This window comes from Entelurus aequoreus, linkage group LG21 (genome assembly GCF_033978785.1).
Source record: "Entelurus aequoreus isolate RoL-2023_Sb linkage group LG21, RoL_Eaeq_v1.1, whole genome shotgun sequence".
Taxonomy (NCBI): domain Eukaryota; kingdom Metazoa; phylum Chordata; class Actinopteri; order Syngnathiformes; family Syngnathidae; genus Entelurus; species Entelurus aequoreus.
In genome coordinates, this window is record NC_084751.1 from 18,826,273 (window position 1) to 18,853,769 (window position 27,497).

The 27,497-nt window shown below is 40.7% G+C and overlaps 2 protein-coding genes across 2 annotated transcripts; both read left to right on the top strand.

Annotated features, from left to right (window-relative positions):
• Positions 1–327: 327 nt before the first annotated feature.
• On the top strand, positions 328–7,863 carry LOC133638471 (neurofilament medium polypeptide-like). The gene is made up of 3 exons (XM_062031119.1): positions 328–1,461; positions 1,863–1,987; positions 5,057–7,863. Exons 1-3 carry the CDS (start codon positions 442–444, stop codon positions 7,092–7,094), a joined length of 3,183 nt encoding a protein of 1,060 aa, XP_061887103.1. The 5' UTR covers positions 328–441; the 3' UTR covers positions 7,095–7,863.
• A 5,570-nt stretch (positions 7,864–13,433) lies between these two features.
• LOC133638472 (neurofilament medium polypeptide-like) lies at positions 13,434–19,373 on the top strand. Its single transcript, XM_062031120.1, has 3 exons — positions 13,434–14,567; positions 14,969–15,093; positions 16,593–19,373. The coding sequence occupies exons 1-3, from the start codon at positions 13,548–13,550 to the stop codon at positions 18,577–18,579; spliced, it is 3,132 nt and encodes a 1,043-aa protein (XP_061887104.1). The 5' UTR covers positions 13,434–13,547; the 3' UTR covers positions 18,580–19,373.
• The last annotated feature ends 8,124 nt before the right edge of the window (positions 19,374–27,497 follow it).

The window sequence follows — 27,497 nt, forward strand, 5'->3', positions numbered from 1 at the left end:
AAGAAAATGTCTGCAATAAGAGTTACTGTCCATGGTGCTGAAATCTATCTTCCAAGTAAATTCGTTTAGGTGAAATGCAATCTCACACGTGTGTAATTCTTAACAACAAATACATGACATAGCAGCCTCTATATGCAATCCCTCACTTCTCTCCAGCTATGGGGCTGTATGTCACGTGCTTGCGTGACCAATAGCTGACGATGTGATGTTTGACGCCCTCCCCTCCTGACTGGCCCAAAGAAAACTGCAGCAAGTTGCCTACTTTGCATCCTCCTACTGGGATATATAAGGTGCACGCAGAGTAGGTGTCAGTCGCTGTGCAAGCCATCCACCCTCACACCTGCATATATGCACGCGCACCCCACGCACACACATAGCACACTCACGTAGCTGCGTCTCCTGCCTCACTTCCTCTCCGCCACTTTCTGCAAACTTGTCCGTATGGACGCCATAGGGAGCCCCTTTAGGAGAACTATGGATGCGAGGACGAGCAGCTACGGCTACAGCCGCTTAGCCGGCGCCCCCTCCAGCGGCTTCCGCTCCTCCCAGACGTGGTCCCGGGCCAGTCCCGGCTCCGGCGTGAGCGTGTCGTACAAGAGGAGCGGGAACAAGCCCCGCACAGAGAGCACGGAGCTCAGCCAGAGTTTGCTGCTGAGCGCGGACGCCTGCAGGCGCTCCAATGAAAAGGAACAACTCCAAGGGCTCAACGACCGCTTCGCCGTGTACATCGACAAGGTGCACTACCTGGAGCAGCAGAACAAGCAGATCGAGGACGAGATCCAGGCCCTGAGGAGCCAGCAGGCGTCCCGCTCCCAACTGGGCGACCACTACGACCGAGAGCTGCAGGAGCTGCGCGACACGCTGGAGCAGATCCACCGCGACAAGGCGCAGATTCAGCTGGACGCCGACCACCTGGACGACGACATCCAGCAGGTCAGGGAGCGCCTGGACGAGGAAGCCCGCATCCGCGAGGACGCCGAGGCCATCATCCGCGTCCTCAAGAAGGACGCCGGAGATTCGGAGTTGCTTAAGTCCGAGCTGGAGAAGAAAGTGCAGTCCTTGCAGGACGAGATCGCCTTCATCCGCAACAACCACGAAGAGGAGGTGAGCGAGCTTTTGGGTCACATCCAGGCGTCCCAGGTGACCGTGGAGCGCAGGGAGCCCCAGAGGGCCGATATCACCGAGGCTCTGCGGGAGATCCGCAGCGAGCTGGAGGGACACTCCAACCAGAACCTGCAGCAGGCGGAGAGCTGGTTCGTGTGCCACTACGCCAAGCTCAACGAGGCGGCCGAGCAGAACAAGGACGCCATCAAGTCCGCCCGGGACGAGATCAGCGACTACCGGCGCCAGCTCCAGACCAAGACGGTGGAGCTGGAGTCTGTCCGCGGCACAAGAGACTCGCTGGAGAGGCAGCTGAGTGACATTGAGGACCGCCACAACGGCGACCTGTCCAGCCTGCAGGTACAAATGTTTTGAATATCACAATTGTATGTTTCATGTGCATGCACGTGGGCTTTATGACAGTATTGTGTTCACTACATGAATTCATTAAATAAAAAAATACAAAGAAAAAGGCTGCAGCGAAATATCACCCTCCCCTCTCTCCTCATTTTTGCTGACTAACAGTCATGGCGGGATGCCTTCGTTGGACATGCCCTCTTTCAATTCAGGGTGGCTGCATTGAAATGAAGAGTCCTTGGAGTGGGCATATTTAAATGGATGCGTCAAGCCTGCAGACTGCACTTTAAAAAAATAACTGACTAAATTAAAGTTGTTAGTAAGATGGTCACCATGAGACATGCAAATAAAAACATTTCCTTATATTTATGTTTGCTAATAAATGTGTGCGTTCATGTTTTTAGGAGACAATCCACCAGCTGGATAATGAGCTCAAAGGCACCAAATGGGAGATGGCACGTCATCTGCGTGAGTACCAGGACCTGCTCAATGTCAAGATGGCCCTGGACATCGAGATTGCTGCATACAGGTGACTATACCTAATGCATATTTCACATATTTGCAACTTTTGACAATTTTGAAATACTTATTATCCAACAGTATGGACACAGTACTTGCTTTTCTACAAACCCTGTTTCCATATGATTTGGGAAATTGTGTTACATGTAAAAAAAAACGGAATACAATGATTTGCAAATAATTTTCAACCCATATTCAGTTGAATATGCTACAAAGACAACATATTTGATGTTCAGACTGATAAACATTTTTTTTTTTGCAAATAATCATTAACTTTAAAATTTGATGCCAGCACACGTGACAAAGAAGTTGGGAAAGGTGGCAATAAATACTGATAAAGTTGAGGAATGCTCATCAAACACTTACTTGAAACATCCCACAGGTGAACAGGCAAATTGGGAACAGGTGGGTGCCATGATTGGGTATAAAAGTAGATTCCATGAAATGCTCAGTCATTCACAAACAAGGATGGGGCGAGGGTCACCACTTTGTCAACAAACACGTGAGCAAATTAATGAACAGTTGAAGAAAAACCTTTCTCAACCAGCTATTGCAAGGAATTCAGGGATTTCACCATCTACGGTCCGTGATATCATCAAAGGGTTCAGAGAATCTGGAGAAATCTCTGCACGTAAGCAGCTAAGCCCGTGACCTTCGATCCCTCAGGCTGTACTGCATCAACAAGCGACATCAGTGTGTAAAGGATATCACCACATGGGCTCAGGAACACTTCAGAAAACCACTGTCAGTAACTACAGTTGGTCGCTACATTTGTAAGTGCAAGTTAAAACTCTGCTATGCAAGGAGAAAACTGTTTATCAACAACACCCAGAAACGCCGTCGGCTTCGCTGGGCCTAAACTCATCTAAGATGGACTGATACAAAGTGGAAAAGTGTTCTGTGGTCTGACGAGTCCACATTTCAAATTGGTTTTGGAAACTGTGGACGTTGTGTCCTCCAGACCAAAGAGGAAAAGAACCATCCGGATTGTTATAGGCGTAAAGTTGAAAAGCCAGCATCTGTGATGGTATGGGGGTGTATTAGTGCCCAAGACATGGGTAACTTACACATCTGTGAAGGCGCCATTAATGCTGAAAGGTACATACAGGTTTTGGAGCAACATATGTTGCCATCCAAGCAACATTACCATGGACGCCCCTGCTTATTTCAGCAAGACAAGGCCAAGCCACGTTTTACATCAACGTGGCTTCATAGTAAAAGAGTGTGGGTACTAGACTGGCCTGCCTGTAGTCCAGACCTGTCTCCCATTGAAAATGTGTGGCGCATTATAAGCCTAAAATACCACAACGGAGACCCGGACTGTTGAACAAATTACATTGTACATCAAGCAAGAATGGGAAAAAATTCCACCTGAGAAGCTTAAAAAATGTGTCTCCTCAGTTCCCAAACTTTTACTGAGTGTTGTTAAAAGGAAAGGCCATGTAACACAGTGGTGAACATGCCCTTTCCCAACTACTTTGGCACATGTTGCAGCCATGAAATTCTAAGTTAATTATTATTTGCAAAAAAAAAAAATTTTTTATGAGTTTGAACATCAAATATCTTGTTTTTGTAGTGCATTCAACTGAATATGAGTTGAAAAGGATTTGCAACTCATTGTATTCCGTTTATATTTACATCTAACAATTTCCCAACTCATATGGAAACGGGGTTTGTAATAAATGGAAGTAAAAAGAACTAACAACAAAATTAAATACTGCATGAGGAAGTCAAATCAACTAGAGCGGATCATGGTGGCTATTAAACTATTGTTGGGAGTTTTTTAAATTTTTGATATTTATAATTTTTTTCTCAAATGAATGTCGATATTGTAAAAATAGTTATTGTGATTTTATAGTTAATTACTGTCTAATAATTGCATTACAAAACTGAAACTGCAATGTTGTGATTTTACAGTTAATTATAATAACATAACTAAATGCTCTAACTTCACAATTGTAAGTTTATAGTTAATGACTCTCTTGGTTTAACAACATACTACTACCTACTGTACAAGAGTGTTTACGGTTAGTCTACAGAACACTTTAAGAGACAAATCAGTTTGAATTTACAGTAGTTTGGTTACGATATTTAACTGTGAAATAATGGTTAATTGCTGTGAAATATAAGGACATCATACTTGTTACAGTCATTTGTAGTAATGTGACAGTAAATTTAGGATTACAGTATTTTACTGTACATGCATACTGTTAAATGCTGTGAAATCTTAGCAACACCTCACCTCTATAAATCAGTAAGATATATCAAGATGCTTAAGAGAATGATTGCTTCTTGAAATGGTCATAACTAAAGGCTGTTTTAATTTGCAGTTTATCTTGAAATTACCCTTTTCTTATATTCCATGTATTTTTCTTGCCTATAAGCATTATTTGCCTCATGAGTTGTGACATATTCACTTAAGAAAATAAGGATTGTTGAACAAACTTTTAGGTCAAATTGGACGTCACACAACCATGTCGTTGCTTTCAGTCAATCACGGCCAAATATCGTTTCGGACAGTAAAAAAAAAATCTAATACATTAAAATGGTATGACAGTACTTTTCATTCACTATTGTTGTATTAATGGTAAAGAGAAATGACATTTTGAGTCATTTCAAAAAGGGCTTTGTTAAAGTGAACATCATTAGAAAATACTTATTTTAGACAAGTATTGTTCTGGCCGACCTATGCACTCTACAATATATGTGTACATGCCTATCATTATTAAAAAGATAGTGCCTAATCTTATTTTTAATTGGATTTCGTTAACGACTTTTACTTTAATGGAGGATTGAAAAAATAAAATAAAATAAAAAAGTTGTGTTTCTATTCACATTGTGCACAAAACACAGTAAACCCATCAGTCGAATAATTGTTAAGAATTCTGAGCAATTGACTTAAGTCTTTAATTGACTCGAGACTTAAGTTTCAATTCATTTTCATTGAAAAGATTAACAGATGACACTGGAGATGTTAAAGTGTAAAAACTGTATTTGTATTTCCTGCTATCTAAAATAATAAACAACAAAACAAATGATTCTTGATCAAGGTCATTAAGTCATTTGCTCATTCCTCCAGAAAACTCCTGGAGGGCGAGGAGACCCACTTCAGCACTTTCTCCCATCGTCCGGCTGTTTCCTCCTCCATGATGTCAAGGGTTATGTCAGAAGCTCCCAAAATGAAAGTGCAACATAAGTTTGTAGATGAGATCATTGAGGAGACCAGGGTAGAGGATGAAAAGGCCGACATGGAGGAGGCCCTGGCTGAGATAGCACAGGAGCTCTCGGCCACACTAGAAGGCAGTGGTGGAGAAGAAGAGGAGGAGGAAGAAAAAGAACAAGACGAAGAAGAAGAAGAAGAGGCAGGTGATGAAGAGAAAGAGGGGGAAGGTGGGGTGGCTGAGGAGGAAATTATAGCTGCAACCGATGCTAAAGTTAGTTCACAAGCACCCGCCAAGGAAGAAGAAGGGGATGAGGAAGAGGGTGGGGATGAGGAAGAAGAGGGTGAAGAAGGTGAGGAAGAGGAAAATGAAGAAGATGACGATGAGGAGAGCAAAGGAGATGATGAGGCAAATGACGAGGGAGAAGTGGAGGAAACCATCCTATGTTCCAAAACTCAGGAGGCTAAAGCCTTGCCTGAGAAGGCAAAGGTCGAGGAATTAGAAGAGGAAGAAGAGGCCAGTGGGGGAGAAGAGGTAGCCGAAGAAGAGGATGAGGAAGAAGCAAAGGATAAAGCAGATGACAAGGACAAAAAGGGCGAAGCAAAAACTGAGGAAACTATTGTAGCCGAAGTGGAAGTTCAAAAAACAGGAGCTATAAAGGTTGGAGCCAAAAAGGAAGAAAATGTCAAAAGCAAACCGGCAAAACCAGACTCTCTCAAACCTGAATCCCCCAAAACTAGTTCTCCTCAGTCAGAATCCCCAAAACCGAGTTCTCCACAGTCAGTATCTCCAAAGGCCGGTTCACCAAAATCTGAATCCCCAAAATCGAGTTCTCCAAAGTCAGAATCTCCAAAGGCTGGTTCTCCTAAATCTGAATCCCCAAAGGCAAGATCTCCGAAGTCAGAATCCCCAAAACCTAGTTCCCCAAAGTCAGAATCCCCCAAACCTACTTCCCCAAAGTCAGAATCCCCAAAGGCTGGTTCTCCGAAGTCAGAATCTCCAAAACCTAGCTCCCCAAAGTTAGAATCTCCAAAGGCTGGTTCCCCAAAGGCTGGTTCTCCGAAGTCAGAATCTCCAAAACCTAGCTCCCCAAAGTTAGAATCTCCAAAGGCTGGTTCCCCAATGTCTGAATCCCCAAAACCTGTGTCCCCAAAAGCAGAATCCCCTAAATCAGAATGCCCCAAGAGTGCACCACCCGAAGAGGACTCACCAAAGATTAGCTCCCCAAAAGCAGAATCCCCTAAATCAGAATCTCCCAAGCCTGCCTCCTCCTCCAAAGATGACTCACCAAAGGCTAGTTCTCCAAAAGCAGAATCCCCTAAATCAGAATCTCCCAAGCCTGCCTCCTCCCCCAAAGACGACTCACCAAAGGCTCGTTCTCCAAAAGCAGAATCTCCTAAATCAGAATCACCGAAGACAGTATCCCCAAAAGCAGAATCCCCTAAATCAGAATCCCCCAAGCCTGCCTCCCCCAAAGAAGAGTCAAAGGCCATCTCTCCAAAAGCAGAGTCCCCCCAATCAGAATTGGCAAAAGCTGACTCACAAAAGGCAGAATCTCCCAAAACAGAACCTACCAAATCTGACGTGCCACAGCCTGACGAAGACAAAAAGAGCGACTTGACGGAAGACAAGACGACAAAAGACGTGGCTATGAATGGTGATGTAGACAAGACCAGCCCAGAGCAGGAAGAGAAGAAGGACGAGGGCGACAACGTGATCACAAACGGCGTAGACGAGAGCCTAATCAAAGATGACGGCAGTCAGAAGGTGGTGATCACCAAAACCGTGGAGACCATTACTACTGGGGACAACGGCTCGCAGCTGGTGACTAAGTCGGTCACTGTAACAGAGACGGTGAAGGAGGTGGAGGAAGTGCTGCAGGACAAGATGGTCTCCACCGTCAAGACGGAGAAGCACTCCATCCAATCTATCAAGCAGGTGACAGAGAGCGAATGAGATGTAGGAGCAAGAGGATTGGTCGATGAGAAGACAAGCGGAACTAACATAAGAGAACACATACAGCTAGAGCCACATAATACACAACTTAGAAAGAAGCCAGACAAACGCTACAAATGCTAGCAATGCATGTTTGCAGATGCACTGAGGGGGGCCAGCCATTGAGACTTTTTGCTTTGTGTTCTTTCCACAGCTCACTGATGAGCTTGTAGTTTTGGGGGTGGGCGGGGCTTTGCATGCTAGCTCAGGGGCTGAGAGAGGGCACTTACCTCTCCAATGTATGTACTGTACGTATGTTAAGAATAGACCATAAAGAGACATATTAAAAGATAGACTGTAAAGCGGGTGGGTGGGACATTTTTCTTTTTCAAAGTAAATGAGGGCAGGGAGATAAGGTGTGTGAGAGGGGTATGGGGTTGTGTGCAATGTAGCCTTACTTGACATACGTGAAGATTGTGACTCAGCCAAAAAAAAATACTGTGCACACCCGCAGCAGCGAATGACAACAGGACGATCACGTGACCCTACGCAATACTCCGATGCTATTCATGAACCTTATGAAACTACTAGCCTTAAACATGCTTTTTCATCCATGTTTACCTGGTTGCAAATGCAAAGAAAATACTGTACTAGTGTAGAGAATCGCATTCTGGTATATATGCATAAGAATGGACTTGAAATGCAAAACAGAAATATGAGGTGCTACTGTTTGCAGCCCCAAGATCTTACTCATCAATTTCCCAGCAACATTTGCTCAATAAACATAATCATTATGATTACAAACCATCTTCTGTCTTTTTCCACATTGGTATATCAGCATGTGACTATTGGAATCATAGTAGCAAGGAGATATGGAGATATTGTGCACATCAATCTGTGTTGAGGTAATGAGTAAAAAATATATACAGTAGGAGAGAGATTAATATGGCCTCATTCGTCGCAGTTTATCCTACTCATGAAACGTGAGGCGTGCACTATCTACTTTAGCCACCAGATAGTAGTAAAACGTGTTGAATATTTTAAAATAAGTTTTGTGGGCCTGGATAAATTTCCCCAAAGTATAGGATGTATTATTTGTAAAATAGAATATTTTCATCGCGCCAGTGTTACAAAATGTTCATGACCTTCTAAATACGAGTTTTAACAATATGAAAGCCCTTTAGATATGGATTACGATTAGGACACCTATGCATTTATTTTATTCAATATAGTACAGTCGTAATTAAATTGACATAGTAGATGTAGTGGAATCACCACAGAGCTGATTTTTTTTGGAGGCTATTTGTTTATATTTTGTAAGCGTTTAAAGAAAATCAAGTATTTAAGCAAACAAAATGGCTAAATAAACTAAACAGAGCAATACAACAGTAGTATTGGCCACTTGAGGAGACCAAATCACTCAGTGTGCGCTGTTCAGTATAGTGGCCACCAGAGAAATTGTACTCAAGTAAGAGTACTGTTACTTTAGAGATTTATTACTCAAGTAAAAGTAATGAGTAGTCACCCTAATATTTACTTGAGTAAAAGTAAAAAGTATGTTGTGAAAAAACTACTCATGTACTGAGTAACTGATGAGTAACCTGTTCGTTTAATGATGACGGCAACAAATAATGCACAAAAACATAAAAATAGCAATGAGCAAATTCAGAGCCAGGAATATCTCGTAAGCAACTAAAACAGTGGTTCTTAACCTTGTTGGAGGTACCGAACCCCACCAGTTTCATATGCGCATTCACCGAACCCTTCTTTAGTGAAAAATAAAACGTTTTTTTTTTTCAAATTCAAGACAAAGTTATGTTTTTGGTAAAACTTTAGTATGGGGAACATATTCTAAGTAACAAAGACTTAATTTAGAGTTTTTTGGACACTAGGGGAACATATTCTAAGTAACAAAGACTTAATTTAGAGTTATTTGGTTAGGGTTAGAGGGTTAGGGCCAGGGTTAGGGTTATAATAAGGCCATGCCGAATAAGGCATTAAAAAGTACTTAATGACTAATTAAGAGCCAATATGTTACTAATTTGCATGTTAATAAGAAACTAATTAATGGTGAATATGTTCCCCATACTAAAGTGTTACAATGTTTTATTACTAGTGCACAAAATGAACTGTGCATGAACATCACCTTGTTCAAAGAACAAAACCAACACAATGCATAAACTCACAACAAATTACACATCTGCAAATCAGTGTGACTTCTGCTGTTGCAGTATCCGTAATACGCCGATAGGGAGAAGTTTTTATTTACACGATGAGTTGGGTGTGTCTTGACCTCCGCCGAACCCCTATGGTTCGATCTAACCCAGGTTAAGAACCACTGAACTAAAACAATAATATATATTAAATAATAAAACATTAACATAAAAAAATTAAGGCAAATTGAGCCACAATAACTTAACAGCACCCTAAGCTCAGTGGGCAGAGATTACAAAGGAAAATAACAAGTTAGCCTTTACGCAAACCATAAACTGATAGGTGTGGGCTGCACCTGAGAACACACTGTGCACTTCTGATTGGTGTTTGTATGCATGCGTGAGTGTGTGCGTGCGTGTGTGTGTATCTCTGTCTGTCTATGAGGCTACAGTGCGTTAATAAATGTCCCCACACGATGTACATTTGACAGTGATTCATAGCAGGGAAGCTAACATCAGCCTACGGTGACAGCCAAAATATCTACTAACGTTACTTACCATACTTCCTCAAATTTGACGTTGAGTTCCTGTAAGCCAGGGGTGCCCACACTTTTTCAGCAGGCGAGCTACTTTTTTAAATGACCAAGTCGAGGGGATCTACCTCATATATACATACACACACATATCATATCATATATATATATATATATATATATATATATATATATATATATATATATATATATATATATATATATATATATATATATATATATATATATATATATATATATATGCATGTGTGGGAAAAATCACAAGACTATTTCATCTCTACAGGCCTGTTTCAGGAGGGGTTTCCCTCAATCATCAGGAGATTTCTGATGATTGAGGGAAACCCCTCATGAAACAGGCCTGTAGAGATGAAATAGTCATGTGATTTTTCCCACACATACATATTACGCTCTATTTTTTTAGATAATCTAATTAAGATATATATATATATATACATATATATATATAAATACATGTATATATATATTTACATACATACATATATATATACAGTATATATATATATATATATATATATATATAAATATATATATATATATTAAAAAATATATATATATATACATACAGTACACACACATATATATATATATATATATATATATATATATATATATATATATATATATATATATATATATATATATATATATACATATATATATATATATATACTGTATATATATAAATACATTTATAATTTATATTTATTTATTTTGCCGTTTTTGTTCACATGTCAAAGGTGTTTTAATAAATATACATGCATGTTTAACATATAGATTGCTTTCTTTCATGAAGACAAGAATATAAGTTGGTGTATTACCTGATTCTGATGACTTGCCTTGATTGGAATCAGACAGTAGTGCTGATAACGTCCACGTTTTCAAATGGAGGAGAAAAAAAGTTCCTTCTTTCTGTCTAATACCACATGAAAGTGGTTGGTTTTTGGCATCTTATTTGTCCAGCTTCCATATTCGTTTTTATACACTTTACAAGAAATACATTGGCGGCAAACTCCGTAGCTTGCTAGCTTGTTTGCGCTGGCTTTCGGAGACTCTTATTTTGTTAGCGCAGGCGCGATGGAGCGGCACTTTTATTGTGAAGACAGGAACTGTGCGGTCAGTCTTTAGGGAGGTACGGTTGAAATACAAAAAAGTGTATTTTTTCCTTCACACTTTTGATTGATTGATTGAAACTTTTATTAGTAAATTGCACAGTACAGTACATATTCCGTACAATTGACCAGTAAATGGTAACACACGAATACATTTATCAACTTGTTTAAGTCGGGGTCCACGTGTGACGGTCATGTGACCGCCTGGCTCTGTTTGATTGGTGAAACGGAGTCAAACGTCACCAGTGACTGTATATGATTGGTGAAACGCAGGCTTGCGAGGCTTGCGATAGATCTACTTTGAAGGTCTGTCTGACAAACCAAAACAAACAAAGCGTGCATTAACAGATCGATAAAAATTAGCAGCAAGTAGCGAGCTGAATGTAGATAAATGGAGCGTAGTAAAAGTAGTGTTCCTTCTCTATAAATATACTCAAGTAAAAGTAAAAGTATGTTGCATTAAAACTACTCTTAGAAGTAAAATGTATCCCAAAAGTTACTCAAGTAGATGTAACGGAGTAAATGTAGCACGTTACTACCCACCTCTAGTGGCCATTGAGTGGCTCAGCCTCACGCAGCATTACTATATCGGATTAAAAAATAGTGTAAAGGTGACGAGAGGGTGTTATTTCATGTCTAGAGTGCTGTCATAAGGTCGTAATATGTTTTTGTTTTTTAATGTACTAGTAATACAAAGATTTGATTTATAATTAATGATTTACGGGAACTCATTTATCGCAGTCATGTTCGGTACCAATTAAACACCATAAATGAGGGACGGCTATACTGCTGTCCAGAGCCGTAACCAGGACTTGACAAATATCAGGGTCAAAATTTGGAATAGGAGCTTTTAAAGGCTGAAATCATAAGTATCCCAGCACCATATAAATAATATTAACTTGAACAACACAATTTAGGGAACAGCAAAAGCATTTATTAAGGTAGAATTATCACCGGTTATATTACCAAATGTTACGAAAGCCAGCCAGAGTGGCTTGGCCTTGTGTATGATGGTAAACCTCACTCCCTAACAACCTTAATGGGAAACTACACATGTTTTTTTTTTTGCATTATGAATTGTAATATTTGGCTTGCACTCAACGGCTAACAATGTAGCTAATTGGATTCATCTCTCCCGCCCATAAAGGTCTCTAAAAAAACATCCCAAAACTGCCAACAATACTCCATTTACATGCAGTGATCAGCATATTACACAAGTATTAGCGACATTGTTATTAAAAGGGCTAACACAAAGGAACTACTTTTAGCGGTGCCTTTATCACAGAGAAATGTATAGCTTATGCTATGGACAAATTGAGCTGCTGCATTGAATCTGAGGTGGTAAAAGGTCATACTAGATTTTAAATCATGCCTCTCACTTGTACAGCATAAGATTGTTGTCAACTGATGTTGGTCAACTTTGACATTCAACTTACACAAGGAAATTAGGAGAAATAAGTGAAAAAGTTAAAGTCAAAAGTTAAAGTACCACTGATTGTCACACACACACACACTCACTTGTTTTTTTTGTTTTGTTGTTGTTGTTTTTTACCTGTATGAGCAATATGATTCATTATTCATCTAAACAGGAAGATATAAACATCCCATCAGTCTACATCCAAGCGAGAGCAGACATTGTACAGTAAGTGATTGTTTCATTATGTTCATAGTTTGTATTTCTTGTTTAGCACTTATAGCAAAAGTGCTACTTGCTGGATCTGCTCTCATCACTAAGCTTCTAAAAGCTGTAAGCTCACCCTCTGTATATTCAGGCTCAAAAATATAAAGTTCTAGATCATCATTTGTCACAGTAATCGTCGTTGCTCATGAAATCTGCCATTACTGGTAATAGTTGTTAAAGGGAATAGCAAACACTGATTTGCGTGTGTGAAATTAATATTCTACTACATGGTTATAATAACCAAAATATGTAGATATTACATATTATGAATGTGTCTGTTAATACATTACAAATATACTTACATAATGTATATAAAACAGAGTTTTTTAGGACGTGTTATAGAGGGAATTCCCACTACCTTCATTGTTAGCTGACTTACGAGTTAGAATGCACAGCAAAAAGAAAACATGTGTTTTTGTCTCACATGAGAATTGTGAATGATAGTGAATGATAAAAAAAGTGCAGTTCCCCATTTAATTGTGTATCTCCAAAAAAAATGTCAGCATGACTGTCCATGGTGCTGAAATCTATCTTCCAAGTGATTTCATTTAGGTGCAATGCAATCTCACACGTGTGTAATTCTTAACAACAAATACTGTTCGAAATAAACTCAAACTCAAACTCAAACATGACATAGCAGCCTTTATATACAATCCCTCACTTCTCTCCAGCTATGGGGCTTGTATGTCACGTGCTTGCGTGACCAATAGCCGACGATGTGATGCTTGACGCCCTCCCCTCCTGATTGGCCCAAAGAAACTGCAGCAAGTTGCCTACTTTGCATCCTCCTACTGGGATATATAAGGTGCACGCAGAGTAGGTGTCAGTCGCTGTGCAAGCCATCCACCCTCACACCTGCATGTATGCACGCGCACCCCACGCACACACATAGCACACTCACGTAGCTGCGTCTCCTGCCTCACTTCCTCTCCGCCACTTTCTGCAAACTTGTCCGCATGGACGCCATAGGGAGCCCCTTTAGGAGAACTATGGATGCAAGGACGAGCAGCTACGGCTACAGCCGCTTAGCCGGCGCCCCCTCCAGCGGCTTCCGCTCCTCCCAGACGTGGTCCCGGGCCAGTCCCAGCTCCGGCGTGAGCGTGTCGTACAAGAGGAGCGCGAACAAGCCCCGCACAGAGAGCACGGAGCTCAGCCAGAGTTTGCTGCTGAGCGCGGACCCCTGCAGGCGCTCCAACGAAAAGGAGCAACTCCAAGGGCTCAACGACCGCTTCGCCGTGTACATCGACAAGGTGCACTACCTGGAGCAGCAGAACAAGCAGATCGAGGACGAGATCCAGGCCCTGAGGAGCCAGCAGGCGTCCCGCTCCCAACTTGGCGACCACTACGACCGAGAGCTGCAGGAGCTGCGCGACACGCTGGAGCAGATCCACCGCGACAAGGCGCAGATTCAGCTGGACGCCGACCACCTGGACGACGACATCCAGCAGGTCAGGGAGCGCCTGGACGAGGAAGCCCGCATCCGCGAGGACGCCGAGGCCATCATCCGCGTCCTCAAGAAGGACGCCGGAGATTCGGAGTTGCTTAAGTCCGAGCTGGAGAAGAAAGTGCAGTCCTTGCAGGACGAGATCGCCTTCATCCGCAACAACCACGAAGAGGAGGTGAGCGAGCTTTTGGGTCACATCCAGGCGTCCCAGGTGACCGTGGAGCGCAGGGACCCCCAGAGGGCCGACATCACCGAGGCTCTGCGGGAGATCCGCAGCGAGCTGGAGGGACACTCCAACCAGAACCTGCAGCAGGAAGAGAGCTGGTTCGTGTGCCACTACGCCAAGCTCAACGAGGCGGCCGAGCAGAACAAGGACGCCATCAAGTCCGCTCGGGATGAGATCAGCGACTACCGGCGCCAGCTCCAGACCAAGACGGTGGAGCTGGAGTCTGTCCGCGGCACAAGAGACTCGCTGGAGAGGCAGCTGAGTGACATTGAGGACCGCCACAACGGCGACCTGTCCAGCCTGCAGGTACAAATGTTTTGAATATCATAATTGTATGTTTCATGTGCATGCACGTGGGCTTTATGACAGTATTGTGTTCACTACATGAATTCATTAAATAAAAAAATACAAAGAAAAAGGCTGCAGCGAAATATCACCCTCCCCTCTCTCCTCATTTTTGCTGACTAACAGTCATGGCGGGATGCCGTCATTGGACATGCCCTCTTTCAATTCAGGGTGGGCTGCATTGAAATGAAGAGTCTTTGGAGTGGGCTTTTTAAATGGCTGCGTCAATTCTGCAGACAGCACTTTAAAAAAATAACTAACTAAATTAAAGTTGTTAGTAAGATGGTCACCATGACACAAGCAAATAAAAAAAATTCCTTATATTTATGTTTGCTTATAAATGTGTGTGTTCATGTTTTTAGGAGACAATCCACCAGCTGGATAATGAGCTCAAGAGCACCAAATGGGAGATGGCACGTCATCTGCGTGAGTACCAGGACCTGCTCAATGTCAAGATGGCCCTGGACATCGAGATTGCTGCATACAGGTGACTATACCTAATGCATATTTCATATATTTGCAACTTTTGACAATTTTGAAATACTTATTATCCAACATGGACACAACACTTGCTTTTCTAATAAATGGAAGTAAAAACAACTAACAAAAAAATTAAATACTGCATGTGGAAGTCAAATCAACTAGAGCGGATCATGGTGGCTATTAAACTATTTTTGGGAGTTTCTTTAATTTTTGATATTTATAATTTTTTCTCAAATGAATGACAAAAATTTGTAAAAATAGTTATTGTGATTTTATAGCTAATTACTGTCTAATAATTGCATTACTTAACCGTAACTGCAATGTTGGGATTTTACAGTTAATTATAATAGCATAACTAAATGCTCTAACTTCACAATTGTAAGTTTATAATTAATGACTCTCTTGGTTTAACAACATACTACTACCTACTGTACAAGAGTGTTTAAGGTTAGTCTACAGAACACTTTAAGAGACAAATCAGTTTGAATTTACAGTAATTTGGTTACAATATTTAACTGTGACATAATGGTTAATTGCTGTGACATAAGGACATCATACTTGTTACAGTCATTTGTAATAATGTGACGGTAAATTTAGGATTACAATATTTTACTGTACATGTATACTGTTAAATGCTGTGAAATCCTAGCAACACCTCACCTCTAAAAATCAGTAAGATATATCAAGATGCTTAAGAGAATGATTGCTTCTTGAAATGGTCACAACCAAACTGTTTAAATTTGCAGTTTATCTTGAAAATAGACATTTCTAATTTTCCATGTATTTTTCTTGCCTATAAGCATTATTCGCCCCATGAGTTGTGACATATTCACTTAAGAAAATAAGGATTGTTGAACAAACTTTTAGGTCAAATTGGACATCACACAACCATGTTGTTGCTTTCAGTCAGTCACGGCCTATTAGCGTTTCGGACAGTAAAAAAACAACTAATACATTAAAATGGTATGACATTACTTTTCATTCACTATTGTTATATTAATGGTAAAGAGAACTGACATTTTGAGTCATTTCAAAAAGGGCTTTGTTAATGTGAACATTATTAGAAAATACTTATTTTAGACAAGTATTGTTCTGGCCGACCTATGCACTCTACAATGTATGTGTACATGCCTATTATTATTAAAAAGATAGTGCCTAATCTTATTTTAAATTGGATTTGGTTAACAACAACTTTTACTTTAATGGAGGATTGAAAAAATAAAATAAAATAAAAAAGTTGTTTTTCAATTCACATTGTGCACAAAACACAGTAAATACATCAGTCGACTAATTGCTAAGAATTCTGAGCAATTGACTTAAGTCTTTAATTGACTCAAGACTTAAGTTTCAATTCATCTTCATTTTTGTTGAAAAGATTAACAGATGACACTGGAGATGTTAAAGTGTAAAAAAATTATTTGTATTTCCTGCTATCTAAAATAATAAACAACAAAAAAAATGATTCTTGATCAAGGTTATTAAGTCATTTGCTCATTCTTCCAGAAAACTCCTGGAGGGCGAGGAGACCCACTTCAGCACTTTCTTCCATCATCCGGCTGTTTCCGCCTCCAAGATGTCAAGGGTTAAGTCAGAAGCTCCCAAAATGAAAGTGCAACATAAGTTTGTAGATGAGATCATTGAGGAGACCAGGGTAGAGGATGAAAAGGCAGACATGGAGGAGGCCCTGGCTCAGATAGCACAGGAGCTCTCGGCCACCCTGGAAGGCAGCGGTGAAGAAGAAGAGGAAGAGGATGAAGAAGTAGAAGACGAAGAAGAAGAAGAGGCAGGTGATGAAGAGGAAAAGGGGGAAAGTGGGGTGGCTGAGGAGGAAATTATAGCTGCAACTGATGCTAAAGTTAGTTCACAAGCACCCGCCAGGGAAGAAGATGGGGATGAGGAGGAGGGTGGGGCCGAGGAAGAAGCGGGTGAAGAAGGTGAGGAAGAGGAAAATGAAGAAGATGACGATGAGGAGAGCAAAGGAGATGATGAGGAAAATGATGAGGGAGAAGTGGAGGAAACCATCCTATGTTCCAAAACTCAGGAGGCTAAAGCCTTGCCTGAGAAGGCAAAGGTCGAGGAATTAGAAGAGGAAGAAGAGGCCAGTGGGGGAGAAGAGGAAACCGAAGAAGAGGATGAGGAAGAAGCAAAGGATAAAGCAGATGACAAGGACAAAAAGGGTGATGCAAAAACTGAGGAAACTATTGTAGCCAAAGTGGAAGTTCAAAAAACAGGAGCTATAAAGCTTGAAGCCAAAAAGGAAGAAAATGTCAAAACCAAACCAGCAAAACCAGACTCTCTCAAACCTGAATCCCCCAAAACTAGTTCTCCTCAGTCAGAATCCCCAAAACCGAGTTCTCCAAAGTCAGTATCTCCAAAGGCTGCTTCACCAAAATCTGAATCCCCAAAACCGAGTTCTCCAAAGTCAGAATCTCCAAAGGCTGGTTCTCCTAAATCTGAATCCCCAAAGGCAAGATCTCCGAAGTCAGAATCCCCAAAACCTAGTTCCCCAAAGTCAGAATCCCCCAAACCTACTTCCCCGAAGTCAGAATCCCCAAAGGCTGGTTCTCCGAAGTCAGAATCTCCAAAACCTAGCTCCCCAAAGTTAGAATCTCCAAAGGCTGGTTCCCCAAAGGCTGGTTCTCCGAAGTCAGAATCTCCAAAACCTAGCTCCCCAAAGTTAGAATCTCCAAAGGCTGGTTCCCCAAAGTCTGAATCCCCAAAACCTGTCTCCCCAAAAGCAGAATCCCCTAAATCAGAATCTCCCAAGCCTGCCTCCTCCCTCAAAGATGACTCACCAAAGGCTAGTTCTCCAAAAGCAGAATCCCCTAAATCAGAATCTCCCAAGCCTGCCTCCTCCCCCAAAGACGACTCACCAAAGGCTCGTTCTCCAAAAGCAGAATCTCCTAAATCAGAATCACCGAAGACAGTATCCCCAAAAGCAGAATCCCCTAAATCAGAATCCCCCAAGCCTGCATCCCCCAAAGAAGAGTCAAAGGCCATCCCCCTCAAAGAAGAGTCAAAGGCCATCTCTCCAAAAGCAGAGTCCCCCCAATCAGAATTGGCAAAAGCTGACTCACAAAAGGCAGAATCTCCCAAAACAGAACCTACCAAATCTGACGTGCCACAGCCTGACGAAGACAAAAAGAGCGACTTGACGGAAGACAAGACGACAAAAGACGTGGCTATGAATGGTGATGTAGACAAGACCAGCCCAGAGCAGGAAGAGAAGAAGGACGAGGGCGACAACGTGATCACAAACGGCGTAGACGAGAGCCTAATCAAAGATGACGGCAGTCAGAAGGTGGTGATCACCAAAACCGTGGAGACCATTACTACTGGGGACAACGGCTCGCAGCTGGTGACTAAGTCGGTCACTGTAACAGAGACGGTGAAGGAGGTGGAGGAAGTGCTGCAGGACAAGATGGTCTCCACCGTCAAGACGGAGAAGCACTCCATCCAATCTATCCAGCAGGTGACAGAGAGCGAATGAGACGTAGGAGTAAGAGGATTGGTCGATGAGAAGACAAGCGGAACTAACATAAGAGAACACATACAGCTAGAGCCACATAATACACAACTTAGAAAGAAGCCAGACAAACGCTACAAATGTTAGAAATGCATGTTTGCAGATGCACTGAGGGGGGCCAGCCATTGAGACTTTTTGCTTTGTGTTCTTTCCACAGCTCACTGATGAGCTTGTAGTTTTGGGGGTGGGCGGGGCTTTGCATGCTAGCTCAGGGGCTGAGAGAGGGCACTTACCTCTCCAATGTATGTACTGTACGTATGTTAAGAATAGACCGTAAAGAGATATATTAAAAGGTAGACTGTAAAGGGGGTGGGTGGGACATTTTTCTTTTTCAAAGTAAATGAGGGCAGGGAGATAAGGTGTGTGAGAGGGGCAAGGGGTTGTGTGCAATGTAGCCTTACTTAACATACATGAAGATTGCGACTCAGCCAAAAAAAAATACTGTGCACACCCGCAGCAGCGAATGACAACAGGACGATCACGTGACCCTACGCAATACTCCGATGCTATTCATGAACCTTATGAAACTACTAGCCTTAAACATGCTTTTTCATCCATGTCTGTTATGTTTACCTGGTTGCAAATGCAAAGAAAATACTGTACTAGTGTAGAGAATCGCATTCTGGTATATATGCATAAGAATGGACTTGAAATGCAAAACAGAAATATGAGGTGCTACTGTTTGCAGTCCCAAGATCTTACTCATCAACAACAATTTCCCATGCAGCAACATTTGCTCAATAAACATAATCATTATGATTACAAACCATCTCCTGTCTTTTTCCACATTGGTATATCAGCATGTGACTATTGGAATCATAGTAGCAAGGGGATATGGAGATATTGTGCACATCAATCTGTGTTGAGGTAATGAGTTAAAAATATATACAGTAGGAGAGGGATTAATATGGCCTCATTCGTCGCAGTTTATCTGACTCATGAAACATGATGAATGTGAGGCGTGCACTATCTACTTTAGCCACCAGGTAGTAGTAAAACTTGTTGAATATTTTAAAATAAGTTTTGTGGCAATTACAACTTTGACTACAAAGTCAATTGCTATGTATAGTGGCACTTTCCATCATTTTCAGCAGACTGCATTGCAAAACGATTAAACCCCTTTCTTCCTCCCACGCAAGAGCCATCCAGGAATAGGGCCATATGAATCTTCTCACCCTATCTCTAAGGGAGAGCCCCACCACCCGGCGGAGGAAGCTCATTTCGGCCGCTTGTACCCGTGATCTTGTCCTTTCGGTTATAACCCAAAGCTCATGACCATATGTGTGGATTGGAACGTAGATTGACCGGTAAATTGAGAGCTTTGCCTTCCGGCTCAGCTCCTTCTTCACCACAATGGATCAATACAGCGTCTGCATTACTGAAGACGCCGCACTGATCCACCTGTCGATCTCACGATCCACTCTTCCCTCACTTGTGAACAAGACTCCAAGGTACTTGAACCCCTCTACTTGGGGAAAGATCTCCTCTCAACCCGGAGATGGCACTCCATCCTTTTCCGGCCGAGAACCATGGACTCTGACTTGGAGGTGCTGATTATCATCCCAGTCGCTTCACACTCTGCTGCGAACCGATCCAGTGAGAGCTGAAGATCTTGGCCAGATGAAGCCATCAGGACCACATCATCTGCAAAAAGCAGAGACCTGCAGCCACCAAACCAGATACCCTCAACGCCCTGACTGCGCCTAGAAATTCTATCCATAAAAGTTATGAACAGAATCGGTGACAAAGAGCAGCCTTGGCGGAGTCCAACCCTCAATGGAAACGTGTCCGACTTACTGCAAATACACCCCCGCTACCACCAAACCCCGGCCCCCAACCCCGCCCACCTCGACGACGCACGGGGGGGTGGGGGGGGGGGGGGGGTGGAAGCGGGGGTGTATATTGCAGCCCGGAAGAGTTAGGGCTGCATGGGATTCTGGGTATTTGTTTTGTTGTGTTTATGTTGTGTTACGGTGCGGATGTTCTCCCAAAATGTGTTTGTCATTCTTGTTTGGTGTGGATTCACAGTGTGGCGCATATGTCTAACAGTGCATTGCATTCACGTGTGTATGCGTACAGAAGCCGCACATATCATGTGACTGGGCCGGCACGTTGTAAGAATGGACGAAAAGCAGACGTGACGACAGCTCGTAGATGACGTTAAACGCAGTACCTTTAAGGCACGCCCCCAAAACTGCGGTCCGGGTGGACTACGAGATATAATGACTGATGAACAACTTTGTTCGATAATGAAGGTTGCCTCAGCTCAAAGCCTGAGCCCCGACATTAATGAACTAGCATCCAAGAAAAGATGCCAGGTATCTGGCTTGGGCATATCAGATTAGATCAGTGTGTTGCAAACTGAGCAGTTTAAAGTCCTGAATGGTTGGTTTATTCATTGTGATTTTATTTTCTAATATATTAGTCTGTGGAAAAAGTTAATGTTGATATTTACCTCAGAAGGCTGCAAATAGAAAAGAGGCATTCAATTTTTATTTAAATTGTGTTTGATATGCCATTGATATTTTTAAATTATTATTATTTGAAACTCGATTTTGCATGTCACTATAAAGTTATATAAGCCTTGCTTGTTCAATAACCAATGCAAAACTTGTTTGGGTCCCTATTAAAAGGTTAATTTGTTCAACATTGGCCCGCGGCTTTGTTCAGTTTAAAATTATGGCCCACTCTGTATTTGAGTTTGTCACCCCTGCCCTTAGGTAAGGTCAAGTTAGGAAGAGATGGAAGGACAACATTGAATATGGTATGGATAGATACTGAATTCAGTACTTGTATTAGGTACTGATTCACGTAAAATAAAACGCCATATACTGTATACATAATGCCATATTTATTAAAGATTAAAGTACCAATGATTGTCACACACACACTAGATGTGGTGAAATTTGTCCTCTGCATTTGTCCCATCCCCTTGGGGAGCAGTGGGCAGCAGCGGCACCGCGCCCGGGAATCATTTTGGTGATTTAACCCCCAACTCCAACCCTTTGTTGCTGAGTGCCAAGCAGGGAGGTTATTTGACACCTCTGTTGCACATGTCCCGTGTGGTTGCAAACTTGGCACTGGCTCAAACACTTGGCCGGAAAACAAGGATTCAATCACTCAGAGCGGACTCAGCTGGACTGCTTCTACGTAATGTTACAACATTCTATGCCAACAAAGCAAGACGAAGGTGTTAAAAAGTACAGTAAAGCGCCACTTTTCAAAATGCATTAGCTTGATGCTAATTTACATTGGATTTGCTGTAGACATGCTATTTATTAGTATTAGCGATTTTACGTGGCAATTTCAACACCTGAAAAAGGCCTATATAAATTTAATCCATAGTTATTATTACTTCCAAATTTGCAAATCAAAACTACTACTAAAACACGTGTTACACTCAAACAGCTGGAGTGAGATAAATGCAACACTAACAGTATAAGTACTTTGTAGGGTTAAAAAAGTGAGATTTTGAACATGTATTACTACATTTAGACACACACACAAAAGTACCAAAAATTGGTATCGTATCAGTTCAAAAGGGAAAAAAAGGTTCCAATCCAATTTTTTGGGCGGGTAAGAAGGCAAAGGACCGAGGGCCCGACTTCTCCCTTCACTATTATCTCATTTTGTATATTCCAGAGAACAAGCTTCCTCTACAGTAGACATTTGATTTTGATCTTTTTATTTTGTCAGCGTTACAGGAGTGCTGTGGTGTTTTTAACGACCGTCTGCAGATATGACTGCATCTGAAGTAAACAAGCTACAGAAACACCTTAGTTAAATAAATCATGTTACCAAAATTAAAAAAAAAAGTGTAACTGCAAAAAAAGGAGAGGACTTAAAGGGGTGCCTTGAAGAACCTTTCAGTTTTGTAAATCACAAGTTTGGACCCCAGTGTTCTATGTTTGCTAGACATATTAAAATGTCAATGCAAAAATATTGCAATGTGTTTACGGTGGTCCAAGTTCTTCCGTAAAACAGAAGCACTCTTGTGTTTTTAGGAATTTGATGCAAAAATGTTGGTCTCCCAAGTTTTGAACTGAACTCGGGGGTCCAATATGATGTCATTCCCAGATCAGATTTGGCCCCTGGGACGCCAGTTGAATAGCCCTGTTTTACTTCATTTCAATCTGAACAGTTCATTTGCAATTGTTCAATGCTTCTTGGCGCATAATGTGTTATGGATTTCTAAGGTTTTGGTCATCATTCATATTTCAAAATAAATGTTTTAATGAACAATGCAAAATTAGCTATTTTGGCAGGAGGACGTTCAAAATATACTTGGCCATTGTTGAAATGAGCCACAAGAAGCTGACATTACTGTGGCAAACAACAATACCGTGTTATTTTGACAAAGCATTAAGTTAAAATGAAACTATGAGGCTAGCTTCATTCTAACCTTGCAGCATGTGTGTGTTTCATTTATGGTTTACTATAATTTATAGCTTATGTGTACAATATGTGGGACCCATACCAGATGTGTTGCTATTGCAGTAGTGACACCGCCTATTACACAGCCCATTAGTCTTCAGGCCAAGTATCCACCTCAGCAGAGGACTGATCATTGGATCATATGTTATTACGCCTCTGTACTGGCTCATAATATTCTAATACGGTATCTCATGCACAGTAGTGACAATATAAAACACCTTTTTAAGTACATTAACTTCGATAGAATGAGTGCCAATATTTGGCTGTGCTTTTACAAAATAAACGACATTCAGTAGAGCAAGTTTAATGTGGTATTGCTTTTGTAACACACAAACAAAGTTTGCTATCCATACAAAATATCCTAAATATCAGTGGTGGGTCAAACGATACTGAAGCAACGATTCCTTATGAAACACAAGGAGTGATACGGCGTCCGTTGATCTGTGAGTCACTTTAAGAAATACAAACATTTTAATTGACTAATTAGTCATTGCATTTACAGGTCGAAAGTAGTCACTTTAAATCCAGCAAATGGTGGATGACCATTATGAAACACAAACAGTATCAGTGCAGTGTCGATACAGGTAGCGAGTGTGCCAAACACTCATCAAGGCATTTTTTTTTTTCAATCATCACTACTAAGCTCACGGTAGAAACACTACTAAACTACTACAACTAACACACCAACTAATAACTTCTGGGGTTTTTTTTGTTTTGTTTTGTTTTGGTGGGGGGGAGGGGGTTAGCTTAATCAGGACATTTTTATCAAAATATCGAATAACAGGAAGTTGAATTAATACATTGCGTTTCAGTGAAATTCCTCATAGCCAAGTAACAAGAAGAATTTGTCACATTTAACAAAAGTTTTAGCTTAAATGCTAAAAATATTTAAACACAATTTACTTATACTTTGAATACTTAGATAAAATGAGAGTATTTTTCAAACATGTTTCGTACTTTTAATATTTAAATTAAATCAAATCAATCAAACTATGTGTATATGAGATTAATAGTAGTAATATGGAATAGGTAAAACAGTCATGATTCTGGAATATACCAACATTATCAATTGGAATTTCATAGAATTGCAATTCTACTTCCTGTTTGCAGCCTTCACTCTAATTCATGGATTTTGAATCGGGGAGGAGACCTTTTTTTATCTAATTCGTAATTCTGCTCAGGCCTGGTGTAGAAGTGAGAGCTGCTTCTCATATATTGGGCTACTTTAAACAAACATAACTATGCAGGTGGTCCCGGTGTCAATGCCTGTGACAAGTGGCTGACTCAGCTCATATTCCTCGTGGGCAATGGTATCTAGATGCGCTAGTCAGCTGCACATCAGCTTGATGTAAGGTCACGCTGTCTTTGCCTTATACCAACAAGCATCTGCATTGTAAAACCTAGGAAGTGTGTGTAGAGCTTCCCTGCCTGTGTGTGTGTGTGTGTGTGTGTGTTGTTCAGAGCGGATGCTGGCCCAGACTGTGATGAGCCTATTTGCATATTCAGCTGCATTAACATTTCAAACCACTTCTGCAGTGCGCCTGAGCCTTGAACTAATGTTGACTGGATGTGTTGCAGGGCCCCACCCTGCCTCACTCATCACACCACTGTCACCCCAGGAAGGCACATGGGAGCACTTTGAGGCTCGGGGCAGGAGGACCCCAACAAATGAAATATAAGTATCCTGCAGCCTCTCGCTTACGGAGCAGTGGTCAAGGACAATGGAACATCAGCACAAAGCGTTGTGGGCGCGACTTCTGGATTGCGCTCATTTACAGTACACAGGCTTAAAATAGAAAAACTGGACTGGACTGCCCTCTCCCTCTGCAGCATGTAAATACATTGAAAAGTGTATTGCATATACTGTATATTCATCCTTAAAACACTGATGCCGATCTTTTAGTTGGACGCACTGCCTCCAACAGCTGCTAATCGTTTGGCATCGATCATACTGACTAGAGATGAGGGGAAGCAACCCGATTGATAAGTGATCAATAGAGTGGTGGTGAGCCACCGCACCAGCCCTGTACTGAAACTGGAAGGAGGGGCAAGACCGCCTCTTGTTTCCACATGCTTGTGTTGCTTCTATGCAACAATTACATTGTGTAACTTAGGTCAATTGGTTTTAAATGTATGCGCATTCATTGGGAAAAATAATCAGCAGGGATTGAAATCTTATAAGAACTCACTATTTGATTAAGATTATTGGGGTGACAATTTAATTCAGAATCAATTCTTGATGCAAACCAATTATCCCAATATATTATTTGGTAGAGATGTGAGTCTCAACTAACAAATTGATTCAGATTCTTGGGAAGATGATTACAATTGAGAATCAATTCTCGATTCAACACGATTATCACAATATATTATCCATCAATCGACTTTCTACCTTTTGGGGTCGCGTTGATATGAAAATTAGGGAATACCGGTAAAAAAACAAGTTACACACTGCTTACATAAGCCAGAGATGGCCTGAAAAAAAAAAGTACTTTCAAAAATGTATTCTTTAAGAAAAGAACAAAAAACCTTTTTTTTTTTTTTTTTTAAATCATTATTTAAAAAAATAGGAATACTGTTTTTTTTATTGGTATAAATGATCATCATAAATTGAATTTGGATTTGTTAATTTGGCTTTAAAATTATAATAAAAACTTTTCAAAAAAGGTTACAGAAGCTTCTCTTAGATGCTGATGTATGACGTATGGGCGCAGCTAATAAACCGGAGAAAAAATATTCATACAATTTTTTTAAAGTACATATATACAATAAAATCCATTTAAAAAAGGATGAAAAAATTTTTCATTGAAATGATTGAGAATCACGATATGGATGCGAATCCATTTTTTTCAGCCCACCTTTTAATTGGTGTACAATTATAAAACCTTTTCAAAACAGGTTACAAAAGATCCTATTAGCTGCTAACGTATGACTTAAACGCACAGCAAGTAAGTGCAAAGATGGCCCAAAAATTATTTTTAAAACACTCTTTAAGAAACATTTATAGTGTGTTTGGGGTCACATTGAAATGTCCCTATTTTCGATGAAGATAACTTTAAACTAGTCTTAACTTTAAAGAAATGCACTCTATACATTGCTAATGTGGTAAATGACTATTCTAGCTGCAAATGTCTGGTTTTTGGTGCAATATCTACATAGGTGTATAGAGGCCCATTTCCAGCAACTATCTTTCCAGTGTTCTAATGGTACAATGTGTTTGCTCATTGGCTCAGAAGGCTAATTGATGATTAGAAAACCCTTGTGCAATCATATTCACACATCTGAAAAAAGTTTAGCTCGTTCCAGAAGCTACAAAACTGACCTTCCTTTGAGCAGATTGAGTTTCTGGAGCATCACATTTGTGGGGTCAATTAAATGCTCAAAATGGCCAGAAAAAGAGAACTTTCATCTGAAATTCGACAGTCTATTCTTGTTCTTAGAAATGAAGGCTATTCCACAAAATTGTTTGGGTGACCCCAAACTTTTGGACGGTCAACTTTGACATTCAACAAGAAATTAGGAGAAATATGTGAAAATGTTTAAGTTAAAAGTAAAAGTACCACTGATTGTCACACACACACTCACTTTTTTTTTTTTTTTTTTTTACCTGTATGAGCAATATGATTCATTATTCATCTAAACAGGAAGATATAAACAACCCATCAGTCAACATCCAAGCGAGAGCAGACATTGTACAGTAAGTGATTGTTTCATTATGTTCATAGTTTGTATTTCTTGTTTAGCACTTATAGCAAAAGTGCTACTTGCTGGATCTGCTCTCATCCCTTAGCTTCTAAAAGTTGTAAGCTCACCCTCTGTATATTCAGGCTCAAAAATATAGTTCTAGATCATCATTTGTCACAGTAATCGTCGTTGCTCATGAAATCTGCCATTAATTGTAATAGTTGTTAAAGGAAATAGCGAACACTGTTTTGCGTGTGTGAAATTAATATTCCACTGTATGGTTATAATAACCAAAAAAAGGAAGATATTACACATTATGAATGTGTCTGTTAATACATTATAAATATATATATATATATATATATATATATATATATATATATATATATATATATATATATATATATATATATATATATACATAATGTATATAAAACAGAGTTTTTTAGGACGTGTTATATAGGGAATTCCCATTACCTTCATTGTTAGCTGACTTACGAGTTAGAATGCACAGCAAAAAGAAAACATGTGTTTTTGTCTCACATGAGAATTGTGAATGATAGTAAATAATAAAAGAAAGTGCAGTTCCCCATTTAATTGTGTATCTCCAAAGAAAATGTCAGCAATAAGAGTGACTGTCCATGGTGCTGAAATCTATCTTCCAAGTGATTTCATTTAGGTGCAATGCAATCTCACACGCGTGTAATTCTTAACAACAAATAAATGACATAGCAGCCTTTATATACAATCCCTCACTTCTCTCC

What these genes read in the sequence shown, in the direction of transcription:
- LOC133638472 (XM_062031120.1), top strand. Translation starts at nt 13,548, where the DNA reads ATGGACGCCATAGGGAGCCCCTTTAGGAGAACTATGGATGCAAGGACG. An exon ending in GCGACCTGTCCAGCCTGCAG is followed by an intron (nt 14,568 to 14,968) that starts GTACAAATGTTT and finishes TCATGTTTTTAG; the next exon opens with GAGACAATCCACCAGCTGGA. An exon ending in ATCGAGATTGCTGCATACAG is followed by an intron (nt 15,094 to 16,592) that starts GTGACTATACCT and finishes TCATTCTTCCAG; the next exon opens with AAAACTCCTGGAGGGCGAGG.
- LOC133638471 (XM_062031119.1), top strand. Translation starts at nt 442, where the DNA reads ATGGACGCCATAGGGAGCCCCTTTAGGAGAACTATGGATGCGAGGACG. An exon ending in GCGACCTGTCCAGCCTGCAG is followed by an intron (nt 1,462 to 1,862) that starts GTACAAATGTTT and finishes TCATGTTTTTAG; the next exon opens with GAGACAATCCACCAGCTGGA. An exon ending in ATCGAGATTGCTGCATACAG is followed by an intron (nt 1,988 to 5,056) that starts GTGACTATACCT and finishes TCATTCCTCCAG; the next exon opens with AAAACTCCTGGAGGGCGAGG.